General features: G+C 42.6%; 1 protein-coding gene across 1 annotated transcript in view; it reads right to left on the reverse strand.

Annotated features, from left to right (window-relative positions):
* The window catches only part of NOTCH2 (notch receptor 2), a 164887-nt gene that overhangs the window by 49935 nt on the left and 96981 nt on the right, over positions 1-17971 (reverse strand). Inside the window, exons 5-8 of the mRNA XM_036924423.2 lie at positions 17715-17837; positions 3071-3304; positions 1434-1589; positions 813-1001 (exon numbers count right to left, since the gene is read on the reverse strand). Of these exons, the coding sequence (XP_036780318.2) occupies positions 813-1001; positions 1434-1589; positions 3071-3304; positions 17715-17837 (702 nt within the window). The remainder of the gene's footprint in view (positions 1-812; positions 1002-1433; positions 1590-3070; positions 3305-17714; positions 17838-17971) is intronic.

Genomic DNA, 17971 nt, shown 5'->3' on the forward strand with positions numbered 1-17971 from the left:
CTTGCCATGGTGGGAGAGAGTCACTGTAAGTATCAGCGGGCAGAGGGACACTGTGAGATACCCATGTCCCTGTGAAAAGGGGAAAGAAGCTACCTCTGAAGACACTGGTAAGACCTAGTGCACCAGCAAAGACTATCCCACATTCTCTGATTAGTCCAACCTTCACTTTCAGGACAGTGCCAGCCCCCTAGGGTTCCTGACAACTGAGTCGGGACACTCTCATCGTGCAAGTCAAGGTCAGGAGGGCCTCCCCAGGCAAGAGTGGCTTACATCCTCAGTCAGGCAAAACAGCCAGTGTCAGTGGTCACTGTAAACTGCACTTAGCTGTGCTCTCTGAGGAGTCAAGAAATGGTCTTTCAGAAGTGCTCCAGAATACAACAAAGCATGTGTACATCCCTATGGATAAATGGCAAATTCCTGTACAATTATGAGTAAAATTAATTCTTACAAATGGAATGGCATGGTATTTGTAACAGATCAGGGCATCAGGAAAGCTAGCTATTTAATGGCAAAGATTCTTATGGAAAATCCTTCATGAAATTAAGGAATACTTGCAGAAAAACAATCACTTCTGAATTTTTCTCTCATGTGCAACTGATGTTGACATTCAGGCTGTTTGATCTGGTCCCCCTAGCTCTAGGAATCCTAGCACTGCCGATCCTAAGGATCCCCTTGTCTGGGAATCCTGTCGATATCGTGGAATAAGTGCTGACAGAGCCCACGGAATTGCCACACTACATGGAGTGCTCCACCTAAGGGAAATGCAGGGCAGTGCCTCCTGTCCTGACCCCACACGCTTATGGGCCATGTACCTGGCATGCACAGACACGTGAAGCCTCCGATCTTATCCAGACAGGTGGCATCGTTCTGGCAGGGGTCTGAATGGCACTCATTGATGTCCATCTCACAGCGAGGCCCCGCATAGCCCCTCAGACACTCGCAGTGGAAGGCGCCGTCTGTGTTCACACATTTTCCTGCATGCTCACAAGGGTTGCTATTGGCTGGAAGAAACAAGCATCTGTTCCTCAGATCAAAGCACTTGATGGACTTTCCACAAATGTGGGCTACAGAAGTGGGTTGCCTGCTACAGCCTTAGGGTCTGGCCTTCCATAACTTGGTTCTCAACTTCCTAGTTTATTCCTTAAAACGAACAACTAGGGCAATCTCACCCCTGTGCATATCTGCTGTGCTTTTGTTCAAACTGTCACTGAGATAGGGATTCATATTGAGAATCAAGTACAGACCCTCCACACATCTCAGTTCTGAAAACAGAATACAGGGTAACTCTGGAAGGTCAGTTGTAAACAGTGGGCATGAAGAAGGAGAGATCTGAGGTTTAGAGCAACACACTCCTGGAGCAAAATGTGCTTCAGTTTAATGCTGGCTGAGCTAGGCAGACCCCGTGAAGAACAGGAAAGGCTCCACGTACTCACCCATGGCGCACTCATCCACATCTTCTGTGCAGTCAGCCCCTTTGTAGCCTTGCGGGCAGGTGCAAATGTATTGCCCGTTCAGAGGGTTGGTGTCGCACAGGGCCCCCTTGTGGCATGGATTGCTGATGCATGCGTCATCCAGGTGACATAAGAGACCTGTCACAGGGAGGGGCAGAAACAAAGAGAAATTGTCGCTTACCTGGGGGAGTTCTCTCTTTCACAGAGGAGAGAAAATCTTATGATCGGCTCACCAAAATCCAATATGGAGATTTAGAGGAAACTTCCCCTTCTCCTGAGCCTACCTTAAGGACAAGCTGCAGGACACCCTGGCGCTCCAACCCTGAGCCCTCAAACTGGACATTTAAGGTAGACTTACCTACATGTCCTAAACTGAGATGGTTAGATAATGGGGACAGGAGAAATGTGGATATATCCTTCTGATAATGCTGACAAATTTCGCTAATAAAAATAGAGGATGCCCACTTACTACACTGATGGACAGTGACTGCAATAGGGTATGGGGGGGGGGGAGGACTCGATAATATGGGTGAATGTAGTAACCACATTGTTTTTCATGTGAAACCTTCATAAGAGTGTTTATCAATAATACCTTAATAAAAAAAAACCTGTATAAAAAAAAGCAAAAAACAAACAAAAAATAGAGGATGCCCAATTCAGTTTGAATTTCAGACAAACAACAAATAATGTTTTAATATATGCCCCAAATTTGCATGCATACTGTATTTTATTTAGCAACCTACTTTCCCAAAATCATACTACCTGATATTCATGGGGCCACTAGCATTTCACTAGTCTCAGAAGAATATTATCAGCCTTTACTAGGGCAGCCTTTTAATAATGTCAGCACTCCTTACTCAAATGCCCCCAGGACTCTGAAGATATTACTAGGCCCATGTTCTGCAGAGTTCACATGGGAACTGGATTTTCCAGTCTGCAATTAGCTTAAGAACAGGTGACTAAGGCTTCTACAAAGCTGGAAATGGGGTTTTGGAAAGGTATGACTATGAGAACATTTCAAAACTGTTGGGCACAAAGTTCTCTCAGTTAAGCTGTCTTCTTCTATCACATTCCTCCCTTCATTTTTCTACTCCTAAAACTAGGAGCTGTTAAAGTGAGAGGCTAGATAGAGCAATGTTAACTTGGCCATCTGTTAAAGTCCTCCCTGAGAGGAATATTACCACAGGCATTGAGAGTTAGAATGTATTGAAATGCTTCATCCCTGCCAATGACTCCTGAGTAAAAGGATTATTTCTTCTTAAAACGAAGGCCCTAAATCCATTTACGAGTAATTTTTTCATAACTTCTGGGAAACTAATCTTAATTTCTGAGGTGCTTTTCAGCCTATGATCTTAAAGGCAATAGTTACCAACTTTTATTTTGGGGGATGAAAAACTGTAGTACAAAGAGTTGAGAGGAGAGCCAATGGTCCTAAGAAGATTAACTTAGTAGCACTTTGGCCAGCAATTACATCTCCAGAATAGTAATCTTAAGTGACATGTTCCTATAGATGGTAACTGAAAGGACACAATTATTGGCATGAAAGAGAAGAAGGCAGAAATCCTGAATGCTCACCAACCCCTTCCCTGATCTCCAGTCTGTCCTCCTGCTGGTCTTACCTGCCTTTCCTTCTGGGCACATGCAAGAGAAGGAGGCCACACGGTCAATGCAGGTGGAGCCCGGAGTGCAGGAGGCGAAGGCGCAGTCATCTATGTTCTCACTGCAGTCGTCTCCACTCCAGCCGTTAACACAGACGCAGCCATAGCCCCCATTGCGGTTGGTGCAGGTGCCCCCATTCTGACAGGCATTGGGCTGCAGAAGGCACTCGTCCACATCCTCTGTGCAGAACTGCCCTTTGGGAGGAAAAGTTTGGGGCTTTGATTAGTGTTCTTAAGTCTCAGAACATGTATCTCATACCAGCCCCCACACATTCTTCATCCTCATGTGACCTGCCTAAAATTGAGGCAAGCAGAACTCATAGCAGACCAGAGCCTAACATGAATTTCAAGGCCACCTTGGGCCATCTTAGGCAAATAATTTAAAGAAGAATGGAAGTTGCTATCCCTAGGAGTTCTGACAACGTGCGAATTTAAGCCAACCAATAAGGAGAAGATAAGTTTTGTGGGATCCTTGACTCAGTTAAATCTCTGGGACAACAAACATGTAAGTGAAAAAAGCAAAGGGAGAAGAGTGTAAGAGGTAAGTAAGGAAAAGAATAATAAGGACCATGAAATAAAGTGTTAGGGCAATTGTTCTATGCCTGGACTATATCAACATCAGTATCCTGGTTATGATACTGTACAAGAGCTCTGAAAGATGTTGTTAATGACTGAGGGAGCCTTAGTAAAGGGCATAGAGTATCTCTCTATATTGATTCATATAATTGTGCATGAAACTACAATTATCTCAAAATAAAAAGTTTTTAAGTTAAAAAATAAAAGTAAGGGCAAGCAAGAGTAGAGAGAAGAGATGATGGACAATGAGAAGTCTTGGTAAACTACAGATGTAACACAAAGCCAAGACGAGGAGATTGAAGCAAACTGTGCTCAGTCTGTGGCAGCCCCGCCTCAGGGATGTGGATTTGAGGGATAAGATGCAGAAAGATGACCCAGGGTAACAGAGGATGGAAAAACAATCAGTTTGCTCTGCCTGAAAGAGAGCAACTCAGGACAATAAATATGAGACCACATGTAAATATGGATCAGGTCACTACAATAGCAAAGGATGGGGGGCTACAGCAAAGGCTCTCAGGGCCCATGACAGGGAACAAGAGTATGTCTTCGACTTACAAGGAAGGATTTGTGACTAACAAGCACTTTAGTGCCAGGCCACCTGAGCTGTAAAACAAGTTGATGAATCAGTCTTACTGAAGGTCTTTTAATGCACGTTTAGAGAGCTAGCAAAGGGAACTAATAATACTCAGATCATCTGAATTCTCTAAAACACAAGTGGCTGAAACTCAACAAACCTCCTTAATCCTTTCTTTGTAAAGAACTCAATGAATAACTGAAAAAGGCATTCTGATGAAGAGGCCCTGTAATGAAAAAGCACATGACAGTTATACTCAGAAAATGCCAAGGCTCTCCCTAGTCCCTAGAAAACCTAACAATAATTCAACTGGTTCAAGTAATTTTAGAAAGCCTGCAATGTGCCCAGCTGTGTACCCATCATAGCCAGCAGAAGCTAGTTGTATGGGATCTTGCCTGCCTGCCTGTTCCTTACTTCTGTCCAACCTATATATCCATTATCACAGAAACTATATCACTTCACTTACTTAATTGCAAATCCATCTCCATCTCTTGGGCGTAAGCAACCTCAGTTCAGGAATGTTTTTGTATTCCCAGCTAAAATTCCACTGCCAAGATGGCGGAATGTGTGTATGGTCATCTCTGTAACTCTGTGTCAGCGCCCATCCTCTGTCACCTCTCCTCACCCCACTTCATCCATGTAATTCTTGAAGAGGCCATCTTGTCTTTACATGATTATGCCCTTCTAGTCATAGCTGACTGATTCAGGATGGGCAGGTGATACAAGCTATACCACTGTGTCTCTTTTTCAAATTTTGGACTAAAAACCTTTGACAAATGGACCGAAAGGAGGAAATGGCCCATCTCCAGATAATGTGATAAGGGTGAATCAGGAGTGCACAAAAGAGAAAAAAGGAATTATGGTGTCATTCAAGTTATTGGTTCCAGCTGTTCCCAAAGCCTGCCTACTCCTAAGCCCAGTCAGGTGGACAGCCATTCTGAGAGCTGTCCTTTCCAATAGGTTTCCATAATTTCATATGGGATTTGACAGTTGCAACCTATAATATTAACTAAGATAGAGTGAGTGAGTGAGTGAGTGAGTGAGGAAGGGAGGGAGGGAGGGATTACATGGGCAATTATTTCCCCCAGGGCAGAAGATGCCCTTTATCACAGAAAGCTTTGCTCCCTTACAGTGCTGGCAGAGATAAAGACAGATATATAATTAGGATACAGTGAGATTTAGAAGTGAAAAAATGAAGAAGTAGGTGAAGAATTGCTCTAGCCTGGAAATTACTGAGTCTTGTCTCTTATGCCAGCTCAAATATCTTTGCTACCCTCAAACCAACCTGACTTGCTTCATGTGAGAAATTTAGATACTGTTTTTCATTTTGATTGGCTCTGTGATAATTCTGAGTATAAGACACTGTGTGTTTAACAATATCTCATATGTATTTCTTATTAATTATAACACCCAGACACTTAAATATTATAGCAAGACAGACTGGGTAAATAAAGCAAGGCTTGGAATGGAAATGTGGCACTCCTGGGAAAGGAAACCAAGAGTCATTGCCTACTATGAACCAGCATTAGACTTGACCTATCACAAAACTGATGTCACTTCAGCTGAGAACACAGGCTCAGAGAAGTCAAACCACTTGCCCAGAGTGGGGCAGGGAGTGCAGAGGAGCTGGAATTTGAACTACAGCTGCCTGACTCTAAAATTCTTAACAGACTTGAGGTGTGTCTCTGGCCATATGAAGACCATCTCTGTGGATCTCAGCTTCCCATGTGCACAGGGCATGGGGATATGGAGAGGATGAAGAGGGTGAAGATTATAATCATGACTCACATGATGGGATTACTGGGAAAACTTACAACTCCAAATTGCTATCCAAAAACAGATATATTTTGGGGGACAGTTCAAAATCATGTCTTTTTTAATAAGATTGATTTTTGAAGGTTTGAGCCGTTCACTGAACACCTTAGGACTGCATACCTGTTAGACACTTTTAGAAAAATAAAACCTACAGAGACAAGAGAGAGCCCAATAAGTAATTTTCTATGGAATGGGTCATTTATCTCTAAGGATCAAGCACATTTCTCCAGAACAACAATCCTTCTCAGGCTCATTTCTGCCAGAATTACTATATCCTCATTCCAACTCTATAAATTGTATTATAAATTCATAATGAGGAAAATAGTAACCTGGGTGGTCCCTACAATTGCTTGTTCCAAAATTCCCAGCAGAATGTCTGCTAAGACACTGCATTTTCTTCATGTCACCACCCTCTTGGCAAAGGAGGAAAACAATGGAGAAGCCAAAAAAAAAGGAAAAAGGCAGGCTCAGAAAGGCTAAGTAACCTTCCCAAGCTCACGACCTAGGACGTGAGAGCACTGACATTCAAACCTGATCAGTTTGGCTCTAAATCCACTGCAGCACAGTAAGTCTCCAGCCTGGGCTTGGTCAACAAAATCTGCAGACTAAGTCCAGGACTAAGACCCTAGCGTCAGGGCGTCAAACACACTGACAGGCACAGAAGCACAAGACAATTAAAGAACACCCTTGCTGGGAATGAATACAGGTAGAAGGACGTTCAGTACTGAAACGGGAAAGAATCTTGGTGATCATCCAGAGGGGCTGGGAGCATTGCTGAGGGCCTTTGGCTTTTCTCACTGTTCCACACAGGAAGGCGTCGCCTGCACAGGATGGAGAGGCTCACTGAGGACAGGGGGCTCAGGTCTGGAAGACATGAACACGACTGGAGGGCATTCTATGGCTGGGGCCTCAAAGGAGAGAAGGCTGGTGACCATCTGAGGTTTCAAATTTGTTTGAAGGACTCATTCAATGGGAATTCTGGCCGTGATATAACAAGCAAAGGGGAGATGTTACAGGCTCACTGGTGGAGGAAAAAATGATCAAAATTGCATTTGAAGATTAGTGTGCTGGCAGAATACAGGAGAGACTAAACACAAAGTACCTTCTGTTAGCAGGGAGAGAAGGAGGGAGCACTAAGTTATGAGCTATCCAGTGTATAAAAGCCTCCGGGGAAAGGGAGAGCTGTGTTGTTTGCCTGCCCTATCCAGCTGTTAATCTCCCATCCCGATGGGTCTCTGCATGTATCATCACCTGTGTCAACACATGACCTTTGCTAGTGAACTCCCAAAACACATTGCACAAAGCTCAGTTAGGCACATTTTTAAGGGCATCCATTATCCCTCTTAAAATTTCCACCTGCCAGATATTGCAGGCAACTCCTACTTAACACCAGGAAGAAGGCAGTGGGCTATTAGGCCCTTCCCACCACCTACCAGCAGAAGAGAAGTGAAATAACTTGTATGTAGAACTACCTTCTCTACTGCCATCATGAGCCTGAACTAAGGCGGTTATGAAATGTCACACAACCAAATTCTTGGCTGATATCATAACACTTAGAGCCACCAAGCTACTGATCATTTTCTGGCTGATCACGTTTGCCTCTTAAGTAGGTCTCAAATCCGTATCTTCCCTTCATGTATTTTACTTCAGCCACACTGGCTTCCTGTTGCTTCTTAACATTAAGTTGTTTCCCACTGCAGAGTCTCAAAATATCCTGTTCTCTGCACCTCAAATAGTCTTCCCCCTCCTGTTTCCGTGGCTAGCTACTTCTCATCCTTTGAGTAGTCACACAACTTAAGTAGATCCCTACATCTCCCCAGTTTCCTCCACCATTGCATCTACTCCATTCAATCAATGCTGCCATGTATCAAAGCAGTGATTTCATATTTATTCACTCTATAATCTCTGCCCCTGTTACACTATAAGCTCTATGAGGGCAGGGACTGTGTCTGCAATCACCTCAGTTTACATGTCAGGCACTGTACTAGACACTTGGTTATCAGTGGTGAAATTGGCCTTACACCTTAGATCTCACCAATATGCTCATTTTACAGATGAGAAAACTAGGACCAGAGAGGTACAGTGACCTGTCCACATTTACACAGCTAACTGGGTGACTAAAATTGGCAAATTTAAAAATGGAAGTTGATAGGCACTACAAATGACATTGAGGGTGTGAGATCACAGGAGATCAAGTTAGTCTTCAAACCGGGGAAGGGACAGGGAAGGGTTGAGAAACACAGGGGCAGAGCAAGACGCCTCACTGGCACTCCGACAGAAGGCACCCTCCCCGCCATCAGGAAGACAAGCATCTGTGTGGGTTTGTAGCCATGGTCACTTTCATGTTGGTCTCTTCTTACTGCCCCATCCTCTGGTCTTAATACCAAAGGGCGGAGGAGTAAGTGTATGGGCACAGCCTGTGACGGAGATACACCAGGTGAACCCCCGGGGGCCGCCCTGAAACGGAACCACTGGCACAGCTCTAACTCCCCGCTCTGGACCACTAAGCAGGCATCACCTCGTGAGCGGCCGCACACTGGATTCAAGCAGCCTGTCATGGCTCCGTCAGGGGCCAGAGGCAAACCGTCCCCCTGACTTGGCGTTATGAGTCACTGGGAAGTGGGAGGAGGGAGGGAAAAAGCAAAGCAATGCTCACGGAGCCTTAGCCCTTTGGGGAGAAACCCTCCGCCAGCGCGCTCACCTCTCTGTGAAGTGTGTGGAAGAACTTTTATCACATTAATGGCCCTGCTACGCGTCAACTCTCATTGCAGCAGCACTCACGAGCTTGCTGGCCCTTGTCCTGACCCTGCTACCTCCTCTTCCACGGTAAATCCGGGGCATCCAGTCTCCAATGTGTCCTTCCTGCAGGCAGTCACCCCAGCTCCTGAGCTGCCGAGTTCCATCTTTCTGTATCATAGCAGGGCATTCTTACAACCTCCATCCTACAAAACCTTCTCCCCGACACACAGATTTCCCATTCTGCTGCTGAAGAGAAAGAGCAGAGGACAAGCAGACTGTTGTCCCCTGCTGGGACTAACGCTGGTTTGAACACTGTAAACACTGGAGTCTACAGGGTCTCCCTACAGAGGGACTGTGTGTGCACACTAACATGCAAGCTCGCTGGGTGCAGGCCAAGCCTGGGGGCATGCAAGGGGCTAAGGGGATAGCGCAGGGGGAGGGGATACACATGCACACAAAGGCGAGAAACTCAGGGCCCAGTCCCACTGACCCAAGAAGCCATCTTTCCAGGACTCCTGAGAAGCCTGGTTTCCCTGCATCTGATCAACGTGTTTCTAAAGCAGCTGTCAGAGCGATCTCAGCATGGAAGGTGGATTGTGCCGTTTGCCTGTTCACAACCCTCTGATAGTTTCCAGCACACCTAGAATAAAATTCTAAATCCTATCCACGCCATCTGCCTACCTCTCCAACCTCTCCCCCCTTGAAACACCACTAGCTCTAGCCGCCCTGGCTTTTTATTGTTTCTCAACATGATCATAATCTTTCCCTCTGTGGGGTTTTTGCACATGATGTTCCCTGTGTCTGGACCACTCTTATGCTCTCCTTTGCCCTAAATAATTTGTCCTCACGATCCACAGCTGAAATGTCACTTTCTCAGGGAGACAATACCTGCCCACTCCAAACTCCAGTAGTTTCGCTTGTTCATATGCCATCCATCCTCCCCAGTTTTCTTGCTAGGCATTCATTACAGCTCAGTATTTTACAGGTGGGCATGTGGTTTATGTCTGTCCTCCTCACTAGATGGTAAGTTCCATGGAGAAATGTGTGGTAACCGTTCACTTCATTGGTGACGCCCTAGCATTTTGCATTGTCCAGTTGATAATATTTCTTTGGTATTAAAAAATATTTGTTAAACAAATGTTCATCTGCTCCTGTCTTCTCTCACTGAAGTCATTCTAATCCCAAAATAATAGTCATCTTTCAAAGTCATCTACCTCACACCTTCAGGGTTTCTCTATTGTTCCATACTCAAAGTTTCTATCATCCCCTTATCTACATCCACCAGTCAAGACACAGACTTCTCATTCTACCCCCTCCTGAGCTGCTGAACTCCATATCATGTACACCACAGCAAATTTAGCTTGCCTTTTGACCCTAATTCTTCAACTATGTCTCAAGGGTAACTTTACATTATAGTGGATAATAGCCTTCTTCTTCGATTAAAACCTAAGATTTTCCTAAAGATGTCATTCCAGTCAGCCCTCTTCTAATCGCCTCCATCTGGATGATGGGTAAAGAATCAATTTTTTTCTTTTTTCCCTAATGCTGCTACTGACTCCAAACAGTAAAAATATATTTATTAAGCTATTTCTGGGTACCACACACTGCAGTAAGTGCTTATATTGATTATCAAATGTAATCCTTGATACAATTAGCCCAGTGTTACAAATGTAATACAGACATGGTCCACAAGAAGGAAAGATACTAAAGTACCTCAGGGAGGAAGGAGAAGAGACCCTGGCAGAACCCAGTGACAGCTCTGAGGTTGGAGGGATGAGGGTGGGCCAGGAACAATGGAAAATTTAGTGCTTTGATTCATTCATTCCTTAATTTATTCAACAAATATGTATACACTATGTGTCACACCCTGACCTATATACACTAAGATTATAATGGTAAACAAAACAGTTATGGCTTCTACCCTGCAGAACTTACACACAAAAAGGGGTTTCTACAACCATACAAACAATTATAACTGAGAGTGTTAAGTGCTCTAATAGATACATGTTGCCTCATGAGCACATAGGAGAACAGGGAACTGTGTTCTGCAGGTCCAGTTAGGAATGGTATGCTTCATTGGCAGGCCACAATTATGACCTAATGACAGCCCATTTCAAGGCCGTGTATTTTTTTTTGACAATTCATTTTCTTACAAACTACCCCTTTAGACCAAGTAAGCTGCATTTACAACAAGGATTTGCCATCCAAATATTAATAGTAATGAACATATTTGTCTTGGTACTTCTACTCTAACTACAACTTCCCATGTCCTTCCTCACTCATTTTCTACAACAATTTCACCTAACTTACCTTCCACTAAAACTCTGAGACTGGGCCCCTCCTCACTAAGCCAGTTTATTAAGCAACCGCCTTCTAACTGCCTTAACTCTTAGTCTAGCTATGGTTCCATTGTCGACTGCATGAACTTTCTGTCCCCTAGAGCTACTGCCCTTCATCTCTTTCTTTCTCTCTCTCTCTCCCGCCCCCCCCTTCTTTTTCTGTACAGAATCTTGAATAAGTGAGCTATACACTTTCCTTCCTTCTTCCTTCCTCAACATCCACTTTTCTCTTTAGCCCCTTGCAATTGGCTCTTTCTCTCCTTTATATTGAAATTACATTTCAGAAGATTTCTAATGACCTCAAAATTCTGTGACCCTTTTGCAATTATCATTCTTATTTGAGTGTTCCTGGTTTTCACTCATTTAATAACCATCATTTACTAAAACTGGACTCAGGGTTGCCAAAATAAGTAAGACCAGTTCCCAATCCTCCAGAGACTGAAAGTTTGTTAGGATAAGACCAGAAAACTGTTACAGGTGCTACAACAGAGGCATGTAGAGTTGAGTCAGTCTTAAAACGCACCCCCTGGCTCAGGGATGCTGTGATGGCAGAGCTTCCTCCCAACTCTCACACACCCCCTTCTGTCCTTCCTTCTTTAGGCCCCTTTCCTCATTCATTTTCTTAAGTGTGGACACTTCTCACAATTCACAATTCCATAGGTCCAAACCCTCTGCGGGTCTCACTCCACCCACTTTTCCTTACAGACCTGATACACACCCGAGGCAACCAAATACAAGATGCAGAAATCTGCATCTCTGCCCTCTTCCTCTATTCCGATCTCCTGGCTCTTACTGCTAAATGTTTTCCACGTGAAACCCACCTCAAACTCAGCATCACCTCTAGCTCATCTCCCTGCCTCTGTAACCAGTCCCCACATTGTCCCACTATGCAGATTCAAAACAAGTGAGCTCTCCTCAGTAACCCCCTCACCCATCCGAGTACTGAGATGGTCCCCAGTTCCTATTCATGCTTCTTTCTAACTCACATTCTTTCACACTTTCTACCTCCTATTGTGGTTTTGTGTAGATGTCCTTATTTCCTCGTAGTGAATTTGGCCATTCTTTAAAGAGAGGAGTTAATGTGCCTCTTATGGTGCCCAGTGCAGTATGCTGGATAGAACAGTTAGTCAGTCAGTAGGTATCTGCAGCTTCAGTGCTGCCATACAGACATTCTACAGGGGGCCTGAGAGTCATGTGGCAAAACCGGTTCTTGCCTGGTATGTAGCCAAAGCCAGACACCGAGTCATGGACCACAAGGGCAGAGAAGACCCCTCAGTCTCACCTCCTGCATTTTGTGTGGGGCTATACTAACCTCAAATCCCTGTTCCAACCAACATGACCACTCATCAGCTCTGAGGCCTCTGGGATGAGGCACTCCAGGTTAGCACTCTGGCAGTCTGCCCTACTGATAGCAGACTGCAGCTGAGGTGAGGAAGCCAAACTCTAGAAAACAGGCTTATTATCAAGTCCTCACAATCAAGTTGACATCAGAGAAACTGAAATGGGAGATGCATTTTCCCATTCCTTGTACAGAATACAAATGAGAAAACATTTGCAGTCCCAGAAACAATTAGTTCCTACTTTTAGCCAAAAAGCTCCATTCTTATAGTATATAAAAAAAAAAAAAACCAGAAAAGTGGTTGTGAGAAAAGCCTCATGCTAGAGAACCACTTGCCACCAACTAGAGGCTAGACTGAAATAGGAGCACTTAGCTCAGAATCCGACTACCACCATGAAGAGCTCCGCTCCCAGACACAGGCGCTCATGCCCCACCTCTGGCCGGGTGCACATCCTGATTCATGCCAACATTCGCACTGAAAGTGGGACAACTGACAGCAAAGGGAATCAACCAACTCTTTAGGCTCATCATGTCATAAAGGAGAGCTGATGGAGAATGTGGTTAGTTTTATGTGACCCGTGTTCACCTAAGTTCCATTATTCACTGCTGCTTAGTGTCCCAGTGCACTGTTCCAAGCCCAAGCTGAAATTCCGTTTCTGGGTTAACAAAAAGCACAGGAAAATAAATCACGCCTGCCCTAGGACTGAACCCAAAGCAAAAGCTGCCAGAGAGGAATTTGTGAGTTGATTTTAAAGTCAACTTTAATTCTGAAGGAAATGAACCTTTAAAAAAAAAATCAAATAACAGTGTATGTAGTATACAGACAAAACATTAGCCTATACTGCTTTAATTTGGGGCCTTTAAAAGCATTTTCTTTCTCAAATGGGTACTGCCAGAGCGAAACTTTTCCCAGAAGATGTCTTGAAGCCAAATACTGCAATAGTAAATATTTTGTGCTCAGGTGCCATCAAAATCTTAGGTGTACCTCCGTTTTCTAAAGGAACATCCAACTTCTCAGATATATCTCTATAACAAAATTTCTTTCTTCCATCCGGGTTTAGTTTATACAGAAGAGTGGTTGGTAGGTTTTGAAAGTGCAAACTAACACTATTCTAGACAGCCATGTCAGGTAAAGAAGCTCTGTGTTGGGCTAGAACACAGTTGTGTCCACAACTGATGTGGAAACCACACCAGAAGAAGCCCAACATGCTTTCTTATAGTGAGGCCAACATAAGTCCATCCCTCTACCACCTAGGATCAGAGGTGATGTCCCTACATAGTAGCAGCCATGGTAAGACCTACAGAACATCTTCGTATCTAAAGTACTGTTATCCAATAGAAATATCATGAGACACACAGATTTATTTTAAGTTTTTCTGGTAGCACTTAAGAAAAAGAAACTAGTGAAATCAATTTTAATATTATACTTTATTTAAATCAGTGTATCCAAAACACTATCATTTCAGCATCTAATATTTAAACATTATTGGTGAGACTTTTACTTTTTTTCATACTAAGTCTTCAACAACAGGTATATTACAGTTGTGACACATCTCTATTGGACTTGTCACATTTTAAATGCTCAATAGCAAGATGTGGCTAGTGGCTACCATATCAAACAGCATGGATCTAGAATGTTTTACATGAGAATTGTTTCCTTAATAAATGAAAAGCTCAAAAAACTTTTCATTGCATCATTTTTCTCCCAGTACCCCAGTAAAGTAACTAAGAGTTATTAGTTACAGGGAATAGCAAATAGAGCCTTCTGAAGAAAAGGAAGCTGACTCTTGTATCCCAAATCACCACCAGGAGTAGGCTTGGAAAAAATTTCTGGTCATCCTGAAATCCAGAACATGCTGCAAAAGACCAAGCCTTCTATGTATGTGCACCCAACAAACAGAGTACCTATCAGTCTCCTCTCATTAAAAATGTGGCAAATTCCCAAATCTCCATTTATTTCAAATTGATACCTAGTTTTTTCAGCTATAAAATCCCATCCATCCTTTTTCAGATAGTTGATAACTTCATTTCCTCTCCTAGTATCCTACTCCAAGCCTTCCTTTCCTGTATTGTCAATAGCCAGACCAACTCTACTCTATGCCTGGGAATTCTAAAGGGAATTCTGCAATAAGGTTCCTAAGTATAGTGAAAAAACCACCAAACTATATATAAAATACTCACTTAACATTAACTTCTAATCTCAAAATAACCAGGTAAAATTTTTAAAAGGAAAAACACAGAGAATAAATCACCATATCCTAGAATAATAAAAACTATAGATTGAACTTTCAATCTATTTCAGTCCTTAAAAAATAAAGACCACACATAATTTATATAGAAAGAAGACTATAGATTTGAACATACTAGAGTTCAACAAGCCTACGTTCAAACCCTAAACCAACCACTATGTGTCTAGAGTAAATTGCTTAATCCTTCTGAATATCCATCATCTGTAAAAAGTATATTTAATAAACTCTATCTCGAATATAGTTACAAAGATTACACAAAATAAAACACTGTATAGTTATCATAGTATATGGGTGTTAATAAACATTAGTTAATGCCCACCCACCCACCCCATTATTACTTTGTGTAAAGCAGAAAATACTCATCTGAATTTATAGCTCTAATATCAAGAGAAATCAAAACCCTATGTCCCCAAATTTTCCTTTCTAATCTTCTCAGAATGAGGAGGGGGCTGGGATGGTGAATAGCTCAGCTATATACTACTGAGAACAAAAGTCTATAAAGAACTCTAGTAACTGGTGTCCTCAACAGTTCAACCACCTCATAACTCAGTACTTCCCTCGCCCCAAGCACATAGTACTGCCAAGATTAATGTGGTGCCGTCATCACGGAGGCATGTGTGGGGTCGTAAGGGAGCCCAGGGGAGAACACTTAGTTCAGTCTGAAGAGGTCATGGAAAGTTTCCTGAAGGAGGCAGCCACTTGATCCAAGCCAGGCAGGAAAAACTGTTATGGTCAGTAGGGACAGGGGTGGAGAAGGGAAATACAGAGAAAAGGAATGGTGTGTATGAAGACATCGGGTGTGGTAGATTCTGTGGAAGCAGTTCTAACTCGGATTATGAAGTGCTGTTAAATACATGCGAAGCCTGGAGAAGCAGATAGGGCTGAGGCCAGGAAGGACTTCATACAGTGGAGGAAGGACCGTGGCCTTTATCCTGTTGGTGATGGGGATAGCAAAAAATGAGACTGTCATTGGAAATCAAAGAATTGGCATGAGTGAAAAACAAGAAGGAGCTCTTTGGTAGGAAGCTAAGGACTGAGTCACTTAACATGAAAGCAGATAGAAAGAAAAAAACATTGCAATGTTGCACTTAATCCATTATTTCTGCCATTGTTTTTAGAAAATACAGAAACACACGGAAAAAGAAACATCTTACAAGGACTTTCACAGAAAAGAGGTATTTATTAAACATTAAACAAATGATTTTGGTAAAATATCATTTCACCAGGAAAGTTTCCCCTAAGATTGGGCCTTGCCTTCCTAATTAACATCCAAGAAACCAAGTGTGGCGTCAAAGAAAAATCAGCAATGAAATGACAATACGGTTTAATCTGCATGATACCAGGATCCTTAGTACCTTGGAGTCACTGTCCCACAGGGCAAGGGAGAGATTAGAAGGGGTCAAGCTCCTAACAAGTTTTTCATCCTACTCAATACCACTGCGAGGATCATAAAAATTCAAATCTTTCCAGTTATTGTTTGTCACAAAAATAACTTCACAGTAATTTTTTTAAGTTTTCCGGAAAAAAAAAACCGTCTCAGAAAAATCTACTAGAAAAATGGCAAAAGCGAAAGAGAAGAGAGAATATGACAGAAAGAGCAGAGGACTGGGAATGAAGTCTTAGGATCAAGACAGCAAGAAGAAATTCTAGAGGAAGTCCAATTCTAGGGAAAGCTGGCGGGAAAGTATTTAAAAGGACAGTTTGGGGATTAAAAGCAGAAATGCATGCCCTTCTAAGGCACCATGTTATTGAAGTTTTCAAACCTTTCCATCTTTTTCTATTCATAGTCTACAGCTCTAAAGAGTAGTCTAAATAATCAGCTGTTACAGATAAGGGAAAACAATTCGAGGGCTCTAAAGAACAGTCCAACATCAAGACTTCTTCGCTGGGCACAATCCCTCACTGATACCATAGGTCCTGCCTTAAAACATTAACTTATGTGTAGGTTTCCACATTAAATCTATCAATTTCTCTCAGAAAGGTTCAATTCTTTATCATTTAATCAGTTCTTAATTGTCTTCACTTTCAGTTAGATAAATAGATATAAACAGAAACTGGAACCAAATATCTGCATAAAAATCACTTAACTTTCAAAAAGAAGTAGAAACTCTGCCTTGGATAACATCAGAAACTTCTCAGAGGTTGTAAAATTAAGCAAGACTACTCTTCTAATGTCAGGGGCCAAAAAAATCTACCATTGTCCTACATGCAAAAAGGGATACAGAAAAGGAAAGCAGAAATGTAGATGGAAGACATAAAAATAATGTCATCAAGAACACTTGCCATCCTTTTGTATGATCACAGGACCTGACAATGAGGTAAGCTTCTGTCTGTGAACAAGCTCTGAACTCCTACAGTCTATATAACTTTTCTTTTCTTTTTTTTTTTTGAGTTGGAAGAAGAATGAGTATTTTAATAGCCTTTTCACAAAATTTTGAATATCATTAGATACTACACCAAAACTTGGCAAGTTGTAATTTTTCTTTTTTTCTCTCCAACTTTACCAAGATATACTTGACATATAACACTGTGTATGGTTAAGGCATACAGTGTGATGATCTGATATATATAAAACTGTGAAATGGCTAAGATTGATTAACATATCCATTACCTCAAACAGTAACCATTTTTTGTGTGTGTGGTGAGAATACCTATATTTTCACATTTAAGTATGTTCTTTTCCTCTCAAATATTTATTAAGCATCTACTATGTTCCAGGTCCTGTGCTGCTTTTCCCAGATAATAACTTCAGTCTGTCAATAATGCTTCTCTCTCCTATCACCACAAGCACAGCGCTGAATGCAGAGCAGCTGCCCAAGAAATGCCTGTGGTATGATTTCTTGTTATGTGAACACAGAGGAGAGCCAACAAAATTAGCACTGTGCCCAATGATATAGCAGAGACCCCTGTAAAAGCTGCCCACTTCAGTAACAGCCTTGTGCTCCTTCTGACTGACTGATCACACTGTACATACCTGTCCACTGAGGGGGGCAGCGGCAGTTGTAAGTATTGACCCCATCCACACAGACTCCTCCATTCTGACACTTGTGGTTAGGGCAGTCATCAATATTCTGCTCACAGGTGCTCCCTTCAAAACCTTAAGAAAAGAACAACAGAAAATGATGAATTCTCTTCTCCACAGGACATGGTCATCAGAACCAGATCTATTTCATTATTTCAGCTCAGGAGCCAGCAGTTCAAACCAGGACTCACCATATAAAAAAATCCCCC

Source organism: Manis pentadactyla, chromosome 4, assembly GCF_030020395.1.
Source record: "Manis pentadactyla isolate mManPen7 chromosome 4, mManPen7.hap1, whole genome shotgun sequence".
Taxonomy (NCBI): Eukaryota; Metazoa; Chordata; class Mammalia; order Pholidota; family Manidae; genus Manis; species Manis pentadactyla.